The sequence below is a fragment of the Chiroxiphia lanceolata genome, chromosome 3 (genome assembly GCF_009829145.1).
Source record: "Chiroxiphia lanceolata isolate bChiLan1 chromosome 3, bChiLan1.pri, whole genome shotgun sequence".
Lineage (NCBI taxonomy): Eukaryota > Metazoa > Chordata > Aves > Passeriformes > Pipridae > Chiroxiphia > Chiroxiphia lanceolata.
The window spans coordinates 24,861,568-24,879,521 of NC_045639.1; the positions used below are offsets into that span (position 1 = coordinate 24,861,568).

General features: G+C 41.1%; 1 protein-coding gene and 1 long non-coding RNA gene across 3 annotated transcripts in view; one reads left to right on the plus strand and one right to left on the minus strand.

The window, feature by feature from the left end:
• Positions 1-13,057: 13,057 nt before the first annotated feature.
• LOC116784348 lies at positions 13,058-16,504 on the minus strand. Its single transcript, XR_004356030.1, has 2 exons — positions 14,618-16,504; positions 13,058-13,909 (listed from the first exon to the last, which is right to left on the minus strand). It is a non-coding gene; the product is annotated as an uncharacterized LOC116784348 (long non-coding RNA).
• Positions 16,505-16,733: 229 nt separating this feature from the next.
• The window catches only part of MTA3 (metastasis associated 1 family member 3), a 133,209-nt gene continuing 131,988 nt past the window's right edge, over positions 16,734-17,954 (plus strand). For both annotated transcript variants that reach the window (XM_032682889.1, XM_032682890.1), the window contains exon 1: positions 16,734-16,854. In XM_032682889.1, the coding sequence (XP_032538780.1) occupies positions 16,827-16,854 (28 nt within the window). In that variant the 5' untranslated portion in view covers positions 16,734-16,826. The remainder of the gene's footprint in view (positions 16,855-17,954) is intronic.

A 17,954-nucleotide genomic window follows, 5' to 3' on the forward strand; every position in this document is an offset into this window, starting at 1 on the left:
AATATATTAAGAAAAAGATCTTCTTAAAGATTATTGTGTAAAAAAAAAAAAAACAAACCCAAAAACATGTCTGAAAGTTCCATCTGTATTGATTTGAAAGATGTTACCTAATTAGTAAAAAAACAGGTGAGCCAATAAATCCATGTAAGTCAACATAGAAATTAGTATAGAGTATTCAACCTATATGTTAAATGGTAAAGTATGAGGTGTTAAAGGAATCTTTAGAAGGACTGAATGGGCTAGTAATCTAAAATATTAGAAAGACCTCTTTCAAGTAGTTGAGTTGAGGTGGTTAAGGTCTTGGTTTGTTCTTGGTTGGGTTTCAGTTTTTAGGGTCTGGATATACACGCTGGGATGTTGAATCAAAGCAATTAACACTTTTCCTGGCGTTATAGTTGTTATCATTTGCTGCCCAGGAGGAACTTTACAATTGATGGTAATTATGTAAAACTAGCTTTCTTTGTGTCAACATTGATTTTCAGGGCTTGCACTGTGCTATTGCATCCTAGGGGTATTTAATGAACTTGAAATATTTTCTGCAGCTTCCAAATCTTTCTGGCCCTGTGCTGAGACCATTGCTCTGTGTTCTGTGCAGCTCTATGGTTGCTTTTAGAAAAGAGAGTCTTTACTTATATTTTGTATGTGAACCTACTGGTATATTTTAATGGCAGCATTTTTCATAACTCGGGTAAGATTCTGTTCCTACTGAGGTAGCTACTGAGTGCTGTTGACTTCAATACAATCAAAATTGGATTTAGTGGGTTATCTTCTATCAGGAATCTCAATTATTTTTATGACCACAACCTGTAGGAACTTTAGCTGAGGAGCACGTTGCCTTGATGATAGACCTGTAAACACAGAACAGAAAGATCTTCCCAGCTAGGGAGTATATAGTTTATAACAGGCAAAATTGTGGGGTGAAAACCTCAGTGCTTTTTGGTATCAAACGTACTGCCATGTTTGGCCATCTCTATCTTAATTACTTGAAAAAGCAATACATGAAAACAGAACAAATGCTTCAAAAGTTCTGCATGCACAGATGGACTATGATTTGCATTTATCTTTTGTTTAGGTCTTGGGCAAAATTGGTTTCAAATAGATGTTTTTTTCTAAATCTGACTTCTCCTCACCAAAGCCCCTCTACTTCAGTGTGATTTGTGGGCTACATAGAAAACCTTTCAGGAGATGATCCCGTTGCCACATATAATTACCAAACAAACAGTCTAATGACAGATGCAGTTTGGATTGTCAGTGGCACCTGACATAAGAGTACAAGTTCCCTTGTCACTGAGGCACTTGTAAAAATCTGAATAATTTTGAATATAAATGTTTCTAAAAGTGGATGAATGACATTTAGTAGGGAGCTGGGTATTCACATATATATACATGTGCACAGAATACAATCTGCGGTTGACATTTATAATGAAACTAACTTACTTTATGAAACGTGCTAACAGTTTGGGAAATTTGGCTGTGAACAATTAAGATTTGATACTGGAGAATCAATGTATTTGTAGGTCAAACTGTGAGCTTTTTTTAATGTGAGAGACAACTGCCTTCTCTGTTGTTCTTCATCTCCATATTGAGAAAATCCCAGCAAAACTTCTTGTGCCTGTTGCTGGGCTAATTACTTAAGGCTATTAAAGTTTTCAGTGATCGCTGAATCAAGTGAAGCCCTCTCGGACAGAGATGGTTACTAGCTGGGGGGTAATCCAGTCTGTTACATCTGAACTCCAGGCAGAGAGATACAAAACACAGAGAGAAGGACATTGCTCGCCTGAGGAAGGTGATTAGAAGGAGACTTGCTAATGGAGAATTCAAAGGCATGAACGTATTCTCACAGGAGAATACGACACGGGAATGTGTTTTCACACCAGTGAGAGTCTGTTCTAAATGACTACCAAGGGGAAGGGAAACAATCTGCAGAGAAGACAGAGAGAAATATTGGGATTTGGAGAAGCCATGTGTGTGGGAGAGTCCAAAGTATGTTCTCAGAAGAGGAAGAAAACTGCTCCAGATAAATGCATATAAACATTATTTTCTTACAATCTTACCTTTTTGTTTTGTTTTGTTTGTTTGTTTGTGGTTTTGTTTTTGTTTTGGTGTTTTGTTTGTTTGTTTGTTGCACTAGCTATCATAAAGAGTTACTGTTGTGCTTTTCTTGTGGTTCGAGGTGTTTTTTTGCCCTTGCACCCTCAGCAAAGGCCATGAGCTCAGTTCTGTTACCTAAACATATACAAGTTAATGTCATTTGGGATGCCCTCCAATTTCTCCCCAGTAACAAGCTATAGGGCAAGAGAAAATGGCCCCAAGTTGTGCCAGGGAAGGTTTAGATTGGATATTAGGATAAATTGATTCACCAAAAGGGATATTAAGTACTGGAACAGACTGCCCAGGGTTGTGGTTGAGTCACCATCCCTGGAGGTATTTAAAAGACAGACATGTAGGTGTGGCACGTGGGACATGGCTTAGTAGTGGACTTGGCAGTGCTGGGTTAATGGTTGGACTTGATGATCTGAGAGGCATCAAGATTCCAGCCTAAATGATTCCATGATTCTGTGATTTACCCTTTTCTCCATCTGCTGCTCCAGTAGTGCATGAGCCTTTTTTGTCCTGTCCGACAGCCCCTGCGGATGTCCAGCGTGCTGTACAGGGGACACTTCATGCCTGAGTTTAGGTAAATTAATTGAGCCCTAAGCATGTGTTATGCCTTTTTGAAGGACAGAACAAGGAACTTGAAATTGTGTTGATTGGGACTCAGGTCAGATGCCCTGGTGAGTCAACCATGGCCTTTGGGAAGGGAATTCAGACAGCTGGAACTCTGAAATCCCATTGCTGGAGACTTCTGCAGAGCCACTGAAAACACCACGCAGCTCTGACTGCTTATTTCAAGGAGGTGATAGGCCTGGAGGTCTAATTAGGTTGGATGTAATCACAGTGAGCTAGTGTCTTGCAAGCAGGATTTTACTGGATCTGTGGAAAAACTATTCTAAAGCAAAGTTTCTGGAAACGCTGGTTAATTTCTTTTATTCCTTAGTGAGAAATGCTGTCCTTTTTCATTTTAGGTATCTAAACTCCTGGGGGAAGGAGACGAGGGTTAGAAACTGTGTCTTGCTGTTATACTGTCCTAAGTGTCACACTTCAGAGGAAAAAAAGTCAAATAAGGCATTTTTAAAAACTTTTTCACTTGTTTCCTGATGAGTCAGGAAAATATTCCCCCCTTCTGCTCTTCACAAATTCAGTGTTGTTAACTACTAACCACTCAGTTGTACCAAACTACAATAAATGATGTAGAATTACGTCTTGCATAACATTTGAGTGTACAAAATTCAGTCACTTTTACCCCCTACATGCAGATTTTTATTTCTAATAGGAATTATTCAGCATTTTAGGCTTATCATGCGTGTTCTTCCAGAGGTCCCAGAAATTCTACCTGTTTACCATACTAGTTTATGAAAATGATCAAGCTTGCTAACTTAGATAAATATTTGCATGACTATTTATAACTTAAAGATGATGATCAGGTTCTTAAAATACTAAATCTGAAGTCAAATACTCATCCAATTAAAATTAATAAACCACTAGAGTAAATCCTTTGATTCTTGGTGAAAATGAGATCAGACCTCTTTGTAAAAATCCTTTTTTCCTGAGCCTTTTGGGGCACTGGAGAGTGCAGGGTGCTCATATCCTTCTTCAGGACACAGGAAGACCTGGTTCTGCAGCAAAACGAGGTGTTAAAACCTTTGCATTATCGGAGGTTCAGGAACAACTGGAGCATAGCTCCATTACAGTTACAGGGAAGCCAATAAAGCCACTCTGTCCTGAGTTCACAGCATAGGATGCTAAATGGCAGCGTGCCTTTGGTGGCTGTGCAGGAATAAGCTCACTACTTTCTGTAACTTATCTGCAATATATTGGAGAGGGCTCTGGCTTCCAGCAAATGGCATATATTAAACTGGGTTGCATGTAGGTGATTGTATGCAGGTTTCCCCAGGTTCCTACATAATCACTGTCAACATCTAAACAAATTACGTAGATGTTCCCGGCTGCACCACTGGTGCAAGCTGGTGTCTGCTTTCAGGAGCAGTAACTTCTCACCCTTTACATCAAATGACTCCTTCCTAAATGACACAAGAGACTGGATTATGTCTCAGAGTTGGAAGTTAAAGTGATCACACCATTATCTCCATTACACAGCTAGAAATGTCTCATAGCTACAATGTTTCTGTCTTTCTTTGCCTTCACCTTCATTTTATGAAGGTATAATATTCCTCATAAGGGTATTTTTCAACTATGACTTCAAGATGTAACCACTGGTGATCTGGATCAGGTACAAATCCTTGCGACAGAATCCACCAATCTGATCTGATAGATTGATCACCTTTTAGACAGAAGACATAGTGAAATATCAGAGAATCTGGTTCTTGAGATGAAAACAACTGCATGAGAACATATTTTTTTGTGTTTCACACTGTGAAAATGTTCATTTGTGTACAGTATTTATGCTGTGCTGTTCTCTGGTAAAAGTTACTGCAGTTTGATTTTGTGCAAGTACTGATTTCATGTTTTATTTTTTTTAACACATATTTTTGCCTATTTCAACATACTTTAGTTTCTGTGATGGCAACTGCGGGTCCTACGTGCAGTCCTGCCTCCACGTTTTAAGTCATGTGACTAACATCACAATTCTTGACTTGCTTTGTGGAAAACTGTAATATGTTCACTAATTGTTCTTTTCCAGCTAATTACAGGAGGGAAAGGTAAACTCCACACCCTCCTCTTGGGAGGGAGGAGTGGGATTTGGAGAAGGAGCGGTTTGCCAGTGGTATCCCTCTATGAGGTGTGCCAAATTTATAATGAAATTGAAGTTGAAAAAGATGCATTCTTTTGCCATCAAGGGGTGTGTTGGAAAGTACTACTGGTAGACTCTGCAGTGCTCGAAAATAGTTGTGTCATGCTGAAATCAAACTGCAAATGGGCCACCTGCATTGCTGTAATGGCCACTACCTCTCTGACTCAGCTACTGATGTACCTGCAGGATGTAAAGCTAATCAACTGACATTAGTAATTTAGTCATCCCCTAATTTCCCTGCTTCCCATGGTGATAAACTGTGAAACCCAGCTGCTGAAGCTGGAGTGACTTTGGCACAACTTTGCCATCAAGTTAGAACGGACTCTAGCCTGGAGATAGCAAAAGAACTAAATATCACAACATTGATGAAAAATGAGATCTTTTCTGGCAATGATGGCTAAGGAACAAATAGGTAATGTTGTCTGCAGAGCCATGAAAACTTATCCTCATACAGATCTTTGGTAAATTTCCAGTACAACCGGGTTTTTGCATGTTAGGCTGCCCAGGCAGGTTTATAGATGTGCCAGAGCCACAATAAAATAGATTGCTCATTGCAGATTCTAAATAATTTTTTCCTTTGATCCATGGAGGTTTGTTTTGTGGGGTTTTTTTGTTTGTGTTTTTTTTTTTTTTAAACTGGTGGACAAACAAGGCAGGAGACATCAGTAATCTTGAAATCATAGTAAGGAAAAATTTGTATGGGTCTCTTTAGAAAAGCTTAACATGATTTAATGAGATGCACTGCCTTGCACTTCAATGAATATTATATTGACCTGGCTCTCAAAAGTTGGAAATTATAGTAAATATCACAGAAGCTTATTTAAGAAGACTCCAACTCTTTAGCAGCATCTGCCTATGGCCTGCAGCATTCAGCTGGAGGAACTTCTTTCTGTTTGAAGGTTTGGACTTATTACTATTATTTTTTAATTTATTTATTTTATTTTGTGTTGTGGTATTATGCAGAAGACTGCAAAACATGACCTTAAGATCATTTTGCTTCCTAAATTTTCTAAAAGCTATTGTTATCAGATCATTAACACAATTTTGCCTCAGCAGGTTTAAATGTGACTCTCTTTCTTCTCTCTTTTTTAGAAATTTCATCTGTTTAAACATTTGTGCTGCAAAACAGACTTCAAACTGGGAACTGACATCTCATGTTTGCAGTGCCTTATTTGTTTTCTTTCCTCCTATAGTTAAATCTTTAATTCAGAGATCTGTCTTTAATTCACCGATTTACATCACTGGTTTTCTGTGTCTTCTTCCCAACTTGCTTTGTAATCCATATATTAAAATTGCATTTTTCCTCAGAAGAGAAGAAGAATAGGGAAAATAAGCTTTTTTAAAAAAACCAAAAACCACAAAATAAAAGCAAAAAAAAATAATTAACAAAATGAATCCCCCAAATACTGATAATGATGATAAAACATTGGACTGAAATCTCATGCTTCTGTTTTCCAGGAGCTGTACTAGGAGCCCTACTTTTGAGTGTCCTTCTCAATAAGTCATACATTCATCCTCTCTCCTTCACTGTTCTTAGCCCCAGGCATCTTATCCTTTGTTCTAAAAAGAGGATGGTGAGGAGCTCCCCACTCAGCCTAGGCTGTGGTCAACCATTCTAAGATGTGTGCAGTTGCCATGGCCTGGATACCATCAGAAATTAAGGATGTACCAGAGCCTGGTGCTCTCTCTTATTATTTGGAGAGATTATTTGGAAAATATTCCTTATGACCTCCTCATGTCTCAAGTTCAGCATTTCAGTGACTTCATAGAACGAGAAAAATACTCAACCACTGCCAAATATGTAGTTGGATTATCTACTCATACAGCTTATTTTTGCAGTCTCTTACACTTCTGTTATTCCCTGAGGAGCAGTCCTTAAAAGCCAGGAGGAAGACAAGCTTGTGGAGCTGTGATTTCTAACCCTGCACTTCTTGGGAGCTTTGTGGGAGTGAGCCTGTTGAGGTATACCAGTACTCCTCCTCCCAGCACACCACTGATCTGGCAGACCAGTTCCCAGTCTGAAGCATGCAGTTTCTCATCCCATCCTGGGAGCACAACAGAGATGCACAATCTTCCTGTCTTCCTTTCACAGGGTTGGGTCTTCAGAAGTCAACCTGTTGCTGAATTTTGTAATCGTGTAGCCAAGTTCTCTTGCCTTCCTCAAGACTGGGATTCCTGTGGATTAATTCAATGGTACCAATAGAGTTTTTCTCAATTTACAGAGGTGTGACGGAGTTAACTATGGCTTAGTATTCCTGAGTCTCTGTTGGCAAATAAAATAATACTTTTGTATTGCTAATAATGACGGTCTGTCTAATATTCCAGTATTTTCTTTGTTTAAGGAATTTTAGATAATAAATTCCATTGAAAGGAATATGTGCTGCAGAAATTGTGACAATTTAGGTCAACTGGCTCAAGAGACAGATGTTCTCAGTAACAGAACAATTATTTCTTAAGGACAAGTTGCTTGGTACAACTGCAGGCATTAGGTTCTTTGCCTGTTTTGTTGATGGAAAAGCAATCCTCTGTGTGTCCTACAACAAAGTAATTCCATAGTAAAAAAGAAAATAGCTCTTGGGTTCCTTAAACCTCACAGAGCGAATTTCAATCTAGTAAGAACTTTTACTGCCAAGTTATAGACCTTGGAACAGGGGCCGATAAGGGAAATAGTGATGGAGAAAATTTTAGAGTTATGAATGGTGGCATGATGGATTCTCTATGCCTTGAAGTTTTGCACTTGGAAGGGATTGCAAGACTGGTGTATCTGAAAAAGCAGCATTACATTTTGCTATTCAGAAGGAATAGCAAACAGACTCCAACAGAAAGTGAATACAAAATACCAGAAGGATCATGAAGAACTGTAGTTACTTTTGTCCTCTTTGGTAGGGAAATAATTTTGATGAATAAGAAAGGTGAATAAGGTGTAGATGAATAAGAAAGATACTCTGAATGAGAATTTGTCCCATAAAAAAAGAAAAAAAAAAGAGAGGCTTAAACTACAACATAATACTCTCATTTTTACATTTCAATGTATGAGGAAAAGTGTAAAAGGCCTTTCCAAATGATGGGTCCTTTAAGTCATGATTACTATTAAGCAGCGTACCTCTTCAAATTTTAAAGGTAGAACTAACATAACATATTCAATGCTTTATAGATTGCATCAAGCTTACTAAAGAGCAAGATAAGAGACAAGAAGAGCTAAGGTAAAATGTCAGATTAAGTAGTGTAAAGTCCATGGAGTCCCTCCTACACAAGGCAACACTATGCCCTTGCCCAGGCACCTTCTCCTCCGGCTTTGGGACAACAGATCACTCTGCTATATTCAGTCATTTGTTATTTTCTTTTCTAAACAGGAAAGATTGATAGCAAAACACACAGTAACTCATGTTCAGAAGAAAATATTCATCAAACAATCATAAATAACCTTCCTCATCCCAAAATGTTGGATAACTACCCAAGAGGACCCAATCAAAACATGAAATCTTAAAATATTCATTAAAAATGTTATGTACTGAAAGGCTTGACAGTCACTATGGCTAGGATATTTTTATTGCAATTTTCCTCTACCTGTCAGTGTGTACTATTTTCAACTGGTTTAATGGAGAAGTCCCTAGGGAACTGATGTTATGAATAATTATTATGAGAACTTATAGAGTAGTCTCCAGCATGGAAAAGTTGGAGGGTGTTCTACCTGTACTCTATGTTACGTATCATCTGGTTGATGTCCATGAAAGCAGATGGCATTCAGTATTTGTTAGAACTGAGCCCTAGAGTCATGGCTTGGATGTTGACCACTACTTATTTATGGACCCAGACAGTCCTCAAAGGGATATGAGTCTTCATTTGGGAAGAAATCCAGAACTTCTGGAATCAGATCTGAGAAGCATGTATGAGCAGGCTTCTTCTGTCTCAGAGTATATGTGATTTAGTAGTATGAGCTGTGTTTATTTTCTCTGTGATGTCTTCTGGGCATAGCACATACACAAATGTTTGTACTTTGATTTGGCTGCTGGTGGTTATTCTGGTGAAGTTCAGGAACTGGCTTCAGTGAAAACAGTCCTGGATTTCTTACTGACTAATTATGGTTGGGCTTTTTTGATTGTGGTCTGTTTGGATGGGATTTTTTTGGTTTGGTGTAGTTTGATTTTTTGGGGGGTTGTTTGTTTGTTTTTTTGTTTTGTTTTGGGGTTTTGTGGTTTTTTGTTTGTTTGGGCATTTTGTTTGGGTTTTTTGTATTTTTTGTGTTTGTTGTTGTTGTTGTTGTTGGAGGGGGTTGTTGTGTGTTTTTTATTTCTGTGGGTATGCATTAGTTTAAAAACTTTTACAGATCCCTAAAGAGGAAGTAGCTGTAACAGTATTAAAGGGGGTTATTCCAGTATCAATTATTCTTGTGTTTAGAAGAAAAGGAAAACAAGCGCACTGTGTGCATGTGAGCCCATGATTCCTTCCTGCTTTCTATCACGTGTCTCTTTTTAGGAATTTTTAAATTCTGTCCCAAAGCAGAACTTGCAGGATGAACCCTGAAGTATTTTCAGAGTTGTATGGCAGAACCATTGGATCAAGGAATCTAGGATTTTTCAAAGAGCATGCTATAAAAGATGCTTCTTTGGTCATATTCTTTTTGAAGAGCAAGAACTGGCCTTTTACCCTAGCAGTTCTCCCCATTGCTGATTTCCTATATCATAGTAGTTGGTTGGATAGCTTTGAGGAAGATGGGGAAATGAAAACATACAGTTTTGATTCTGTGTGCTTGTTAGTCCCAGCTAAGTGTTGTACTCTTGCCTCCCATAGGAACTTCATTAGGAGAAGAGGGCTGATGCACCCTGGTTTTTTTGTTTATATTGAAATATAAATGATAAGAACAACTTGCTTGTAAGGGTTTAAAATATTCTTTTGTATTCTAGATGATATTGTAGAATATTAAAACTCAGATAATTTCAGACTGTTGATCTTGGGTATCCAGATTCTATGCATTTTCATCCCTAGCTGTAACACAAACTGCAAAAGTGTTTAGTTGCAGAGGTTAAAGAATAGTGAAAGGCTCATCTGATAAATGAATGTGAGGACTGTAGTCAAAAATCTTCAGTCTGCCAGAGGGAAAGTAAAACTTGTCAGACTGCGCATGGACATGACACATTTATCAGATGGCAAAATTGGCATCTGCCTTTCATACAAAGAAGAGACTTAATTGCAATAGTGGGGAGATTTTTACTTGACGTGGATTTTTCAGAAGTAGGTAATCTGTTCAGAGTTTTGGTGTTGGGTTTTTTTTGTTTTGTTTTTGTTTTGGTTTGGTTTTTTTTTGTTTGTTTTGTTTTGTTTTGTTTGTGCCTGTTTGGTACAAACAGCCAAATTTGACACAAATTTGCCTATTGTTTTGTCTATTTTAGCACAAACAGCCATTATTGAAGAACTTGCAGGACCTATTCAGTTAGGTTCCTTGCTGTAGAAAATATGCAAAATCTACCATTCCCTTGCTATATGGGGGGAATACTCGTGGTATTCTGAGTGCACAAGTGTTCTCCATCAGTCCATTGTGTGCTACGTGGAAGGGGATTTTCAAGCTGTTTATTTCTTCTTGCCAAGCATAACACATAGCTGATTTAAAACAAACAAATCCCAAACAACAACAAAAAACATGCCAGCTTGGCAACCAAGGAGACTCTCGTTCTTGCAATATTTCTTGTGTTACTACCTATTGCTTTGTGTAGTAACTCTGCCTGCAGTAATCTGGCTACCTAGAAGTACATCACTTGTTCTTTCCACTCATTCCAGGAAAATGCTTCGTGAACTTCACTGGCTTCAGACAGGGATTTGATTGCCTCTAGGTAAAAGACTTGCTTAAAAGCGACTGCCAATACTTTCCAAAGTAACAGCACTACTGCCATTGTGCTGTTGCTCTTCATTGCTATTACCCAGATTGATTTTTGGAAGTAAGTCATCTAGTCAGAAGCCATCTAATCAGGCAGGCAAACTGGCCTCCTTTGTCATACCACCTGTTGTTAGAAAGAAAGGTCACTTGAACACAAAGTTAAACTCACTGTGTATAAGCAGGCATGATGTCCTTGATTTAGGAGGAAGGTGTGTGCATTACAGCACTGATAAATATGTCCCTGAAATGCATCCAGCCTGAATTCAGAAGTGAAGTTCCTCCTACCAACAGAACAATGAATAATTGTGTTCTTGCTACACTGACCTGGAGACTTGCTACCTGCATAAAGAAATTGTTCTGATTTTCAAAACTAGAGGTAGAACCTTTAGTACCTGAGAATTTCAGGTCAAAAGTGTCTGTAATGGAAACACCAGGCAGTATTTAGGGACACACTAAGCATACAAATGTTCAGTAAGTTGTGCTTTGGTGTTGCTTGCCTGAGATCATTCAATCCCCAGAAAATCTGAACTGAACAGATGCTGAGCCCTTGACTTAAATTAATTCTGCTCAGATGAATGTACTGTACTCTACTTAAATAGGTGTCATTAAGCACCTTTCACAGCTCTTTAGCAGGTGTTAAGCACAAAAAATAGATCAGTTGAGAGAAAGGGAGAGATAAAGAGCAAATTCAGTGCAGGGTGTTTAATATCTATCTAGTATTGTGTTGAAGCACCAAAAGGCTTCATTTTGGAGTGCTGCAGATGTATCCAACACTCCACTGTGCTTCTATCTGCTCTGATTCACAGTTTTGTCTACGACAAAGATAACAAAGGTGTATAATGGTCTTGCTTTAGCCCCATTGGAGTCAACCACAAAATTCACCTTGACTTTAACAGAAATTAGACGTGAACCTAAGTCTTCTCTAAAACTGGCAAACAGAATGGTGCACAAAACTGAATCCTAGAGCTGCAGGCTTTTTTCCCTGTTAGGAGGTGAGCTGCAAAGTAAATTGGTAGGTATAACAAAAGCTCTAGATTGGTAATTTTTTTTTTTTAACTCTGAGTAGAAAAATAAGATTTTTACTCTCTTACTGAGAAATCTGTTATCAAAAACAGAATTATGCTTCTGGACTGCAAGAAGTGCATTTCTTGCCTATCTAACCTTTAGTAGAAGAATAATAATAAACCCTATTTCACCACCCCTTCCTCCCTCTCTCCATCAAACCTATAGTACTATTCCCATTGCAATGGAGTGGTTTTCATTAAAGCAAATTCAGTCATAACAAGAAGACCAGTACCTATAGGTCCAGATCTGACTTATTTTGCACAAAAAAAAAAAAAAAAAAAGACCTTGATTCAATTTTATGATTTATGGGAAATGAAATTATGTATGGTGTCAAAGCAGTGCCGTATGGTAGGCTATAGCACCAATCTATATAGCAGTATGATAGTTATTGAAAAACCATTACCCAATATCTCTTTTTAACTACGCTGTCAATTAATAACTTGTTGCCAACCATAAGCACCATTTTTGTCTGCACATTGATTTAGTGGTATTCCTACGACTTTAAGGTTTGGATTGAACATCTAAATCTGCAGACTACTAATAATTTGGCAATTAGCTTTAAGCTATTGTTTAAATCAAATTTAATGAAAATAGTGATATATTTAGCTAAGAGTCTCTTGAGAAATCTGACTCATAGAGTCAATAAAAAAGCCAACGTTATTTCTGGTGCCAAGAGAAGATGGTTTTCTTTAGTGAGAGGGTTGGGATTTTTTTTCTGATTTATAAAGAAGTTGATATGGAAGCATCTATTAAAAATTGCACCTAGTTTCTGCTTTGTAGAGGCAGCTAAAAGTTTCTATTGCTTATGATAATAAACACTGATTTTTGTATTCCTGTAAATTAAAAAAAACACAACACCTTATATAATGTTTGTTGCAAAATGGAAGTTATCTAAGTTTTTTAATAAATATAATCATGAGTATTGACATGAAAAATAATTTTCTTCTGTGACTAATTAAGTGACACCAGTACGAATTCTGTTTCTGCTACCAATTCATTAATGAAGTTTTGCAAGCTATGGTGTGTCTTTACACTGGTAAAAAAAAGTACATGTACTTTTAGCTGCCTCTAAGCCAGTCTGATCGATGTGCAACTGTATTGGCTGTCATGTTTGTTCACACGAGATGAAAGTGACTGTCAATAGAGTGCATTTTTTTTTTTGAGCTATGAGACAAGTCCATAAACTACCCAAGTCCACTGTGATGGTGATTTACTCTCAGTGTAGCAGTTTAGGCTGACAAGAAAGATCATTTGTGAACTCCTTTGTATTTTTTTTTTTTTTTTACTCTTTGCATGGATTATGTGAATGCAGATGGTTTATTTGTTGTAGGAAAGTTTTACTAGCAAGGGAGTCACATTCTCTGGCATGAACTCAGAAACTTGAACTGCCAAATGTTTTCTGTGCTTCCAAATTACCTGTACCAAAACCCAAACTAAACACCCTAAGCTCAGCTGAGTTAGGCAGGTTCCATAGGTGTGACCCAAGGATGGGAAAGGCCTTTTCCTTTCTGTTGTGTTAGCATGAGGGTGAGTCTCTATGAAAGCTCCACAGGAAGATGAACATCTTTTATTAAGGTTCAAGAAACTCTCTTGTTAAATGTTTTTGTTGATTTGAATAAGATGTTTCTACCTGCACGATCCTGAAGTATTTCAATCTGAAACACACTTCCATCAGTATATTTTACTTTAGTCCTCTAGACTGTCAGTATAATCATTTAGCAAGTAACTTTTTAATATTTGTCTTCAGTAGTGGTGAATTTTATGAGTAATCTTATAGGTTGGATTTTTTTTGGTGATGGAGTATTTGGTGTTGGTTAGATTCAGGCTTTTTGAAATTAAGGAACTCTTGAAATTGGGAACTGATAAAATTAAGTTCTCTGGTACAAAAGAGGATGTTGTACAACAGCTGCAAGGGAAAGTCTCTTTTTCTGCCACTTTATGTAGCGATAAAGTTGTCAGAGCTTTCTGAAAGCTTCATCTTGGCTCTGCGATAGTGGGAAAAGCGCATCAGTGGTGAGGAATTTTTATTTGATGCAGGGATTCTTCAGGATTTATCCTAAACCTCTAAACTACTGTGAACAGCCAGAGGTCTGCTATTGACTGAATGCAACTCATGGTGTCTGAAAAGCAACAGAGAATCAAAAATGAAAATTCAGGACTAAATTATCTGATAGCAGACTTCCATGCCCTTTGTCCAACTAATTCCACATATAAGAAAGAAATCTTAAATTGCCTTTGAAGAAAAAGTGAAGCTTTTTGTATTATCGCTACTAAAAAAATATTTCATCATTACATTTTTTAAAAATAAATTACAAAAATTGCATAGCTCCAGTCAGCTTAATGGGTATTTAATAGATACGATTTAGATGCATCTGATGATGCTAAAGTGAAAAAGCCAATAAAGAGAATGCAGTCTGGATAAGTCAATAGACACTGTGTTCAGAATGCCATGAAAGGTTTTCAGGCATCTCTGCTCTCAGTGCCTCATCTCCATCTCCTTCAGGATTGCTGATCTAGCTTACCATGGAGGCAGTTGGTCAGCCTGGACCTCAGAATTGGTCTGTGTTATAAAATGATCCTTTTTACACTCCATTCTTTTGTTCTTGGCTATTCTCTGGAGGATTATGAGGAGGAATGATGGGCTGCTCAGGATGGTACAACCAAGTTGTGGAATGAAGTTCTCAGGTAACTTGCGTCTCTAACAGAAATAATCTATTTTGCAACTTTAATTAAGTTGCTACAGAAATGTGGTTTCTCTCGAACAACACGAGTAATCTTAGTCTATAGCTAAATACAGTTCATTTACCAGGTTAAGACAAAGCTCTTACCTGAATCTTTTATTCTCAACAGTCCTGTGGTTGAAACAAGAGTTTTCTATTGTATTTAATCTAGAAAAATGAAGATGTTTACATAACTTTAATTTTTCCCATTCTGTACACCGAGGGAGCTCTGAAAATAAACTGTATCCAGCCTTTTGTATTTGTTACACCAAAGTAAAATGTACTGCCAGTCCTGTAACTCTGTATCCACTAGCCAGCTGTGCCCACTGCCAAAGCAGTGACTTTGAACTATGGAAATACAGCAGGACGTCAGGTTGTGCTACTGGTGACTATTCAACCTGTGTCACTGTGAACAAGAAGTGATTCAGTACTAAGGTATATAAACACCATTCTTTGTTTAGCTGTGATGCATGCTTTAGTCAGGCAACTGTAAATAAAGGTGGTTTTCATGCTATTTTCTTACTGTTTGTCTTACTATTATTAGGCTGTCCACCTGAAAGGGCACGATGGGAACATCGGCTTTCCTGGGCTGCTTTCCCATGTTCTGTCTCTTCAGGAGCTACCTTCCTTTTCCATAGGCCATGCCTTCAGCTGGTGGAAGCAACAGTTTATCTAAATCCCCTCCTTCCTGGATGAGGATACATTGTAAACTTCAAAGTGTGGGAATTTCCCTAGTGTCGAAGTGCAGACTTAAGATGAGGAAAAAGAGCTTGGAGGCATTTTGTTTAATTGATAATGACTGTGACAAACGTACTATTTAATTTAACTGTTCTCTTGCCTTGAAAATTTAACCCGTTTCATTTACCCAAGCAGTAAACCAGAAGAGTTAAATAACATCCCAGGTCTCTGCGAAGGTCGTGTTGTCGTACCTCTGGAAATAACCAGCCGAACAGAGTTGGTACTTCCCAAGGAGTTTTTGTGGACTTTATTTTCAGCTCAGATGTTGTCATCAGGAGACAAAACAGAGGAAAATTCCCCTCTTCTCCTTTCAATGCTTGAATGTGTTGCCGTTTATTAAAGAAGACTAAATCGCTGTATCACATGCCTGCTTTATGTGTTTCAGGAATTTGGTACTCAGTTGCCTCTTTGACACAAAGTAGTCACTTGGGAAATTAAAGCTGTCCTAAAAGTAGACAAAATCTTAACTTGATAGTCCCAGATTTGCTTAAAGGGTGAAGGGAAGAAAGGATATGATCGTTTGAAACACCAGGGAAGATCATCCTTCTTCCAATCAATGTGTTTCCTTGCAGCTCAGGATGAAGTGAAATGTTAGCTTGCTAATGCTCAAGCTACACACATAAATATCCAGGACATGAAACAAAATAAATCATCCCCTTCCTTGCAGGAAGATGATAACAAGCGTTTCTCTCCCAAGGAAGCATTCCACAGCAGGATCAATTTGTTTGTAAAGTGCATGGATTGTTTGTGATTGGTGTGAACTTTGTATAAACACAGGGAAATGGCTCCGTGTTACATCAATATTGATGTTTTTGAAGTATCCCTCTCATCGGATGATTTGTAAGCATCTCCTTCAACGCCTCCTGACTCCGAGGAGAGCTGCTAGATTTATCTTTATTCTGTCGTAAAGGCTTTTGCGAGCAAGCTGCCTTCTTCGACCGGCGGAGAGCTCAGAGAGGGCTGGGGCCGCCAGAGCCGCCCGCGGGACTCACTCCGGGGGCGAACAAAGAGGCCGCCAAACCCATCACCAACAGGTGCTGCGCAAGAAACAAACTTTCTTCGGGATATTAGCGAGAGTTGCCTTTGGATAAAGGTCCCTCGGCGGCGCCGGGGGAGACGCAACCACCACCAAACCCCCCTCCCTCGAAAAACAACTCAGAGAGGAGAGGGACAAAGCGGTAGGAGCCGGTGGGACGTGGCGGGCTTTGGGCACGAAGGGCAGCCCGGGCTCGGCGGGGAGCGGGGCGGGGGGGCCGCGCACCCACACCCGCACCTCCCCCGGCGCCGCCCGGCCCGGCCCCACCCCACCTGCGGCCGGGCCCTGCCCGGACCCGCCCCGGGGCCGGTGCGCGGGGGGGCGGCGGGGGCGGCCGTTTAACCCCTTCCCCGCCGGCGGTTCCAGAAGCGGCGGCCGCGGCCCCGTGGGGCGCTGTGTCCTGCGCCGGGCGCGGAGGGGTGGCGGCGCAGGGAGGGGGCGAGCGCGGCGCGGGGGGGGCGGCGGCGGGAGCCGCTCCCTCCTTGCCCAGCCCGGCCCGGCAGAGGCGGCGGGAGGAGGAGGAAGGCGGCGCAGAGCGCAGACATGGCGGCCAACATGTACCGAGTGGGAGGTATGTGGGGACACGGCGGCGCCCGGCCCGTGCCCCCCGCGCCGCTGCCGGGCGGAGAGCGGCGCCCCGGCCCCTCGGGTGCCGCGGCCCCCAGCGGGGCGGCCGGGCCCGGCTTAGGGCGGCGGGAGGCGGCAGCCGGTCCCGGCAAAGGGGCCGCCGGGCCCTCCGCGGGGCGGGGGGGAGGACTCAGGTTCCTCCCCCGCCGGCCCCGTGTGCCGGGTGGGAGCCCGGCCCCCGCCGCCGAGGAGAAGGGCAGCGCCGCCCTCCGCGGGGATGGGGGGAGCGGCGCCGCCGCTTCACAGCCCCCGCACCGCGGGCCGGGCACGGCCGCCCTTCGCGCCTCGCCTCCTTCCCCGGCGGGCAGCGGAGGGGCCGCCCGTCGGGCCCGGGCGAGGGGCCGCCCGCCGGGGCCGTGTGTCCCCGGCCCTGTCCCGGCGCGGCCTGGAGGGCCCGGGCGGTGCGGGAGGGCGGGGAGCGCCCACGCCGGGGGACGCTTCCCTCCGCGCCGCTCCCCGGCCCCCGCGCCCTCCCTCCGGCCGCAGAGTTTCTCCGCGCCTTCCTTGGTGTGCCGGGGATAAATAATTAATCCGGCTGTGTAGCCGGGAGATTTCTGTCAGCTTCCCTGCTCACCAACGTGACCCCTGAGAAGTGCGCTGATACGTGACTACTTGGCACAGGGCGAAGGCCGGGGGGGTTGGGGGGGTGGTCACTTAGGCGGTGAACAACAGGGCGAACATTTGTCTGCCCACCCCCAGCCTATCGAAATTGACACGGATAAGTTTCGAACGTGGCAGTGTGCCGAGCGCTGTGGCTCAGGTGCACCGCTCAAGTTAGGTGTGCAATGTTGCGTACCCAGAAATGGCTTTATCGTCTTGGTCTCTCGACAGCCAGAAAATTATCAAAGGAAATGTGCTGCATGTTAATTCTTTGCATGTTACATGGGAACCGCTTTCAGGATACTAGTAAACTTCCATACACCCTATGAAAATATTTTTATATGAATGATGCTGGAAGAGATTTTGTCCTGGAAGATCCTTACTAATCTCCTGGTTATTGCTGCTTATTATAGTTTGCATCTCACTTACAGACATGACAACAAA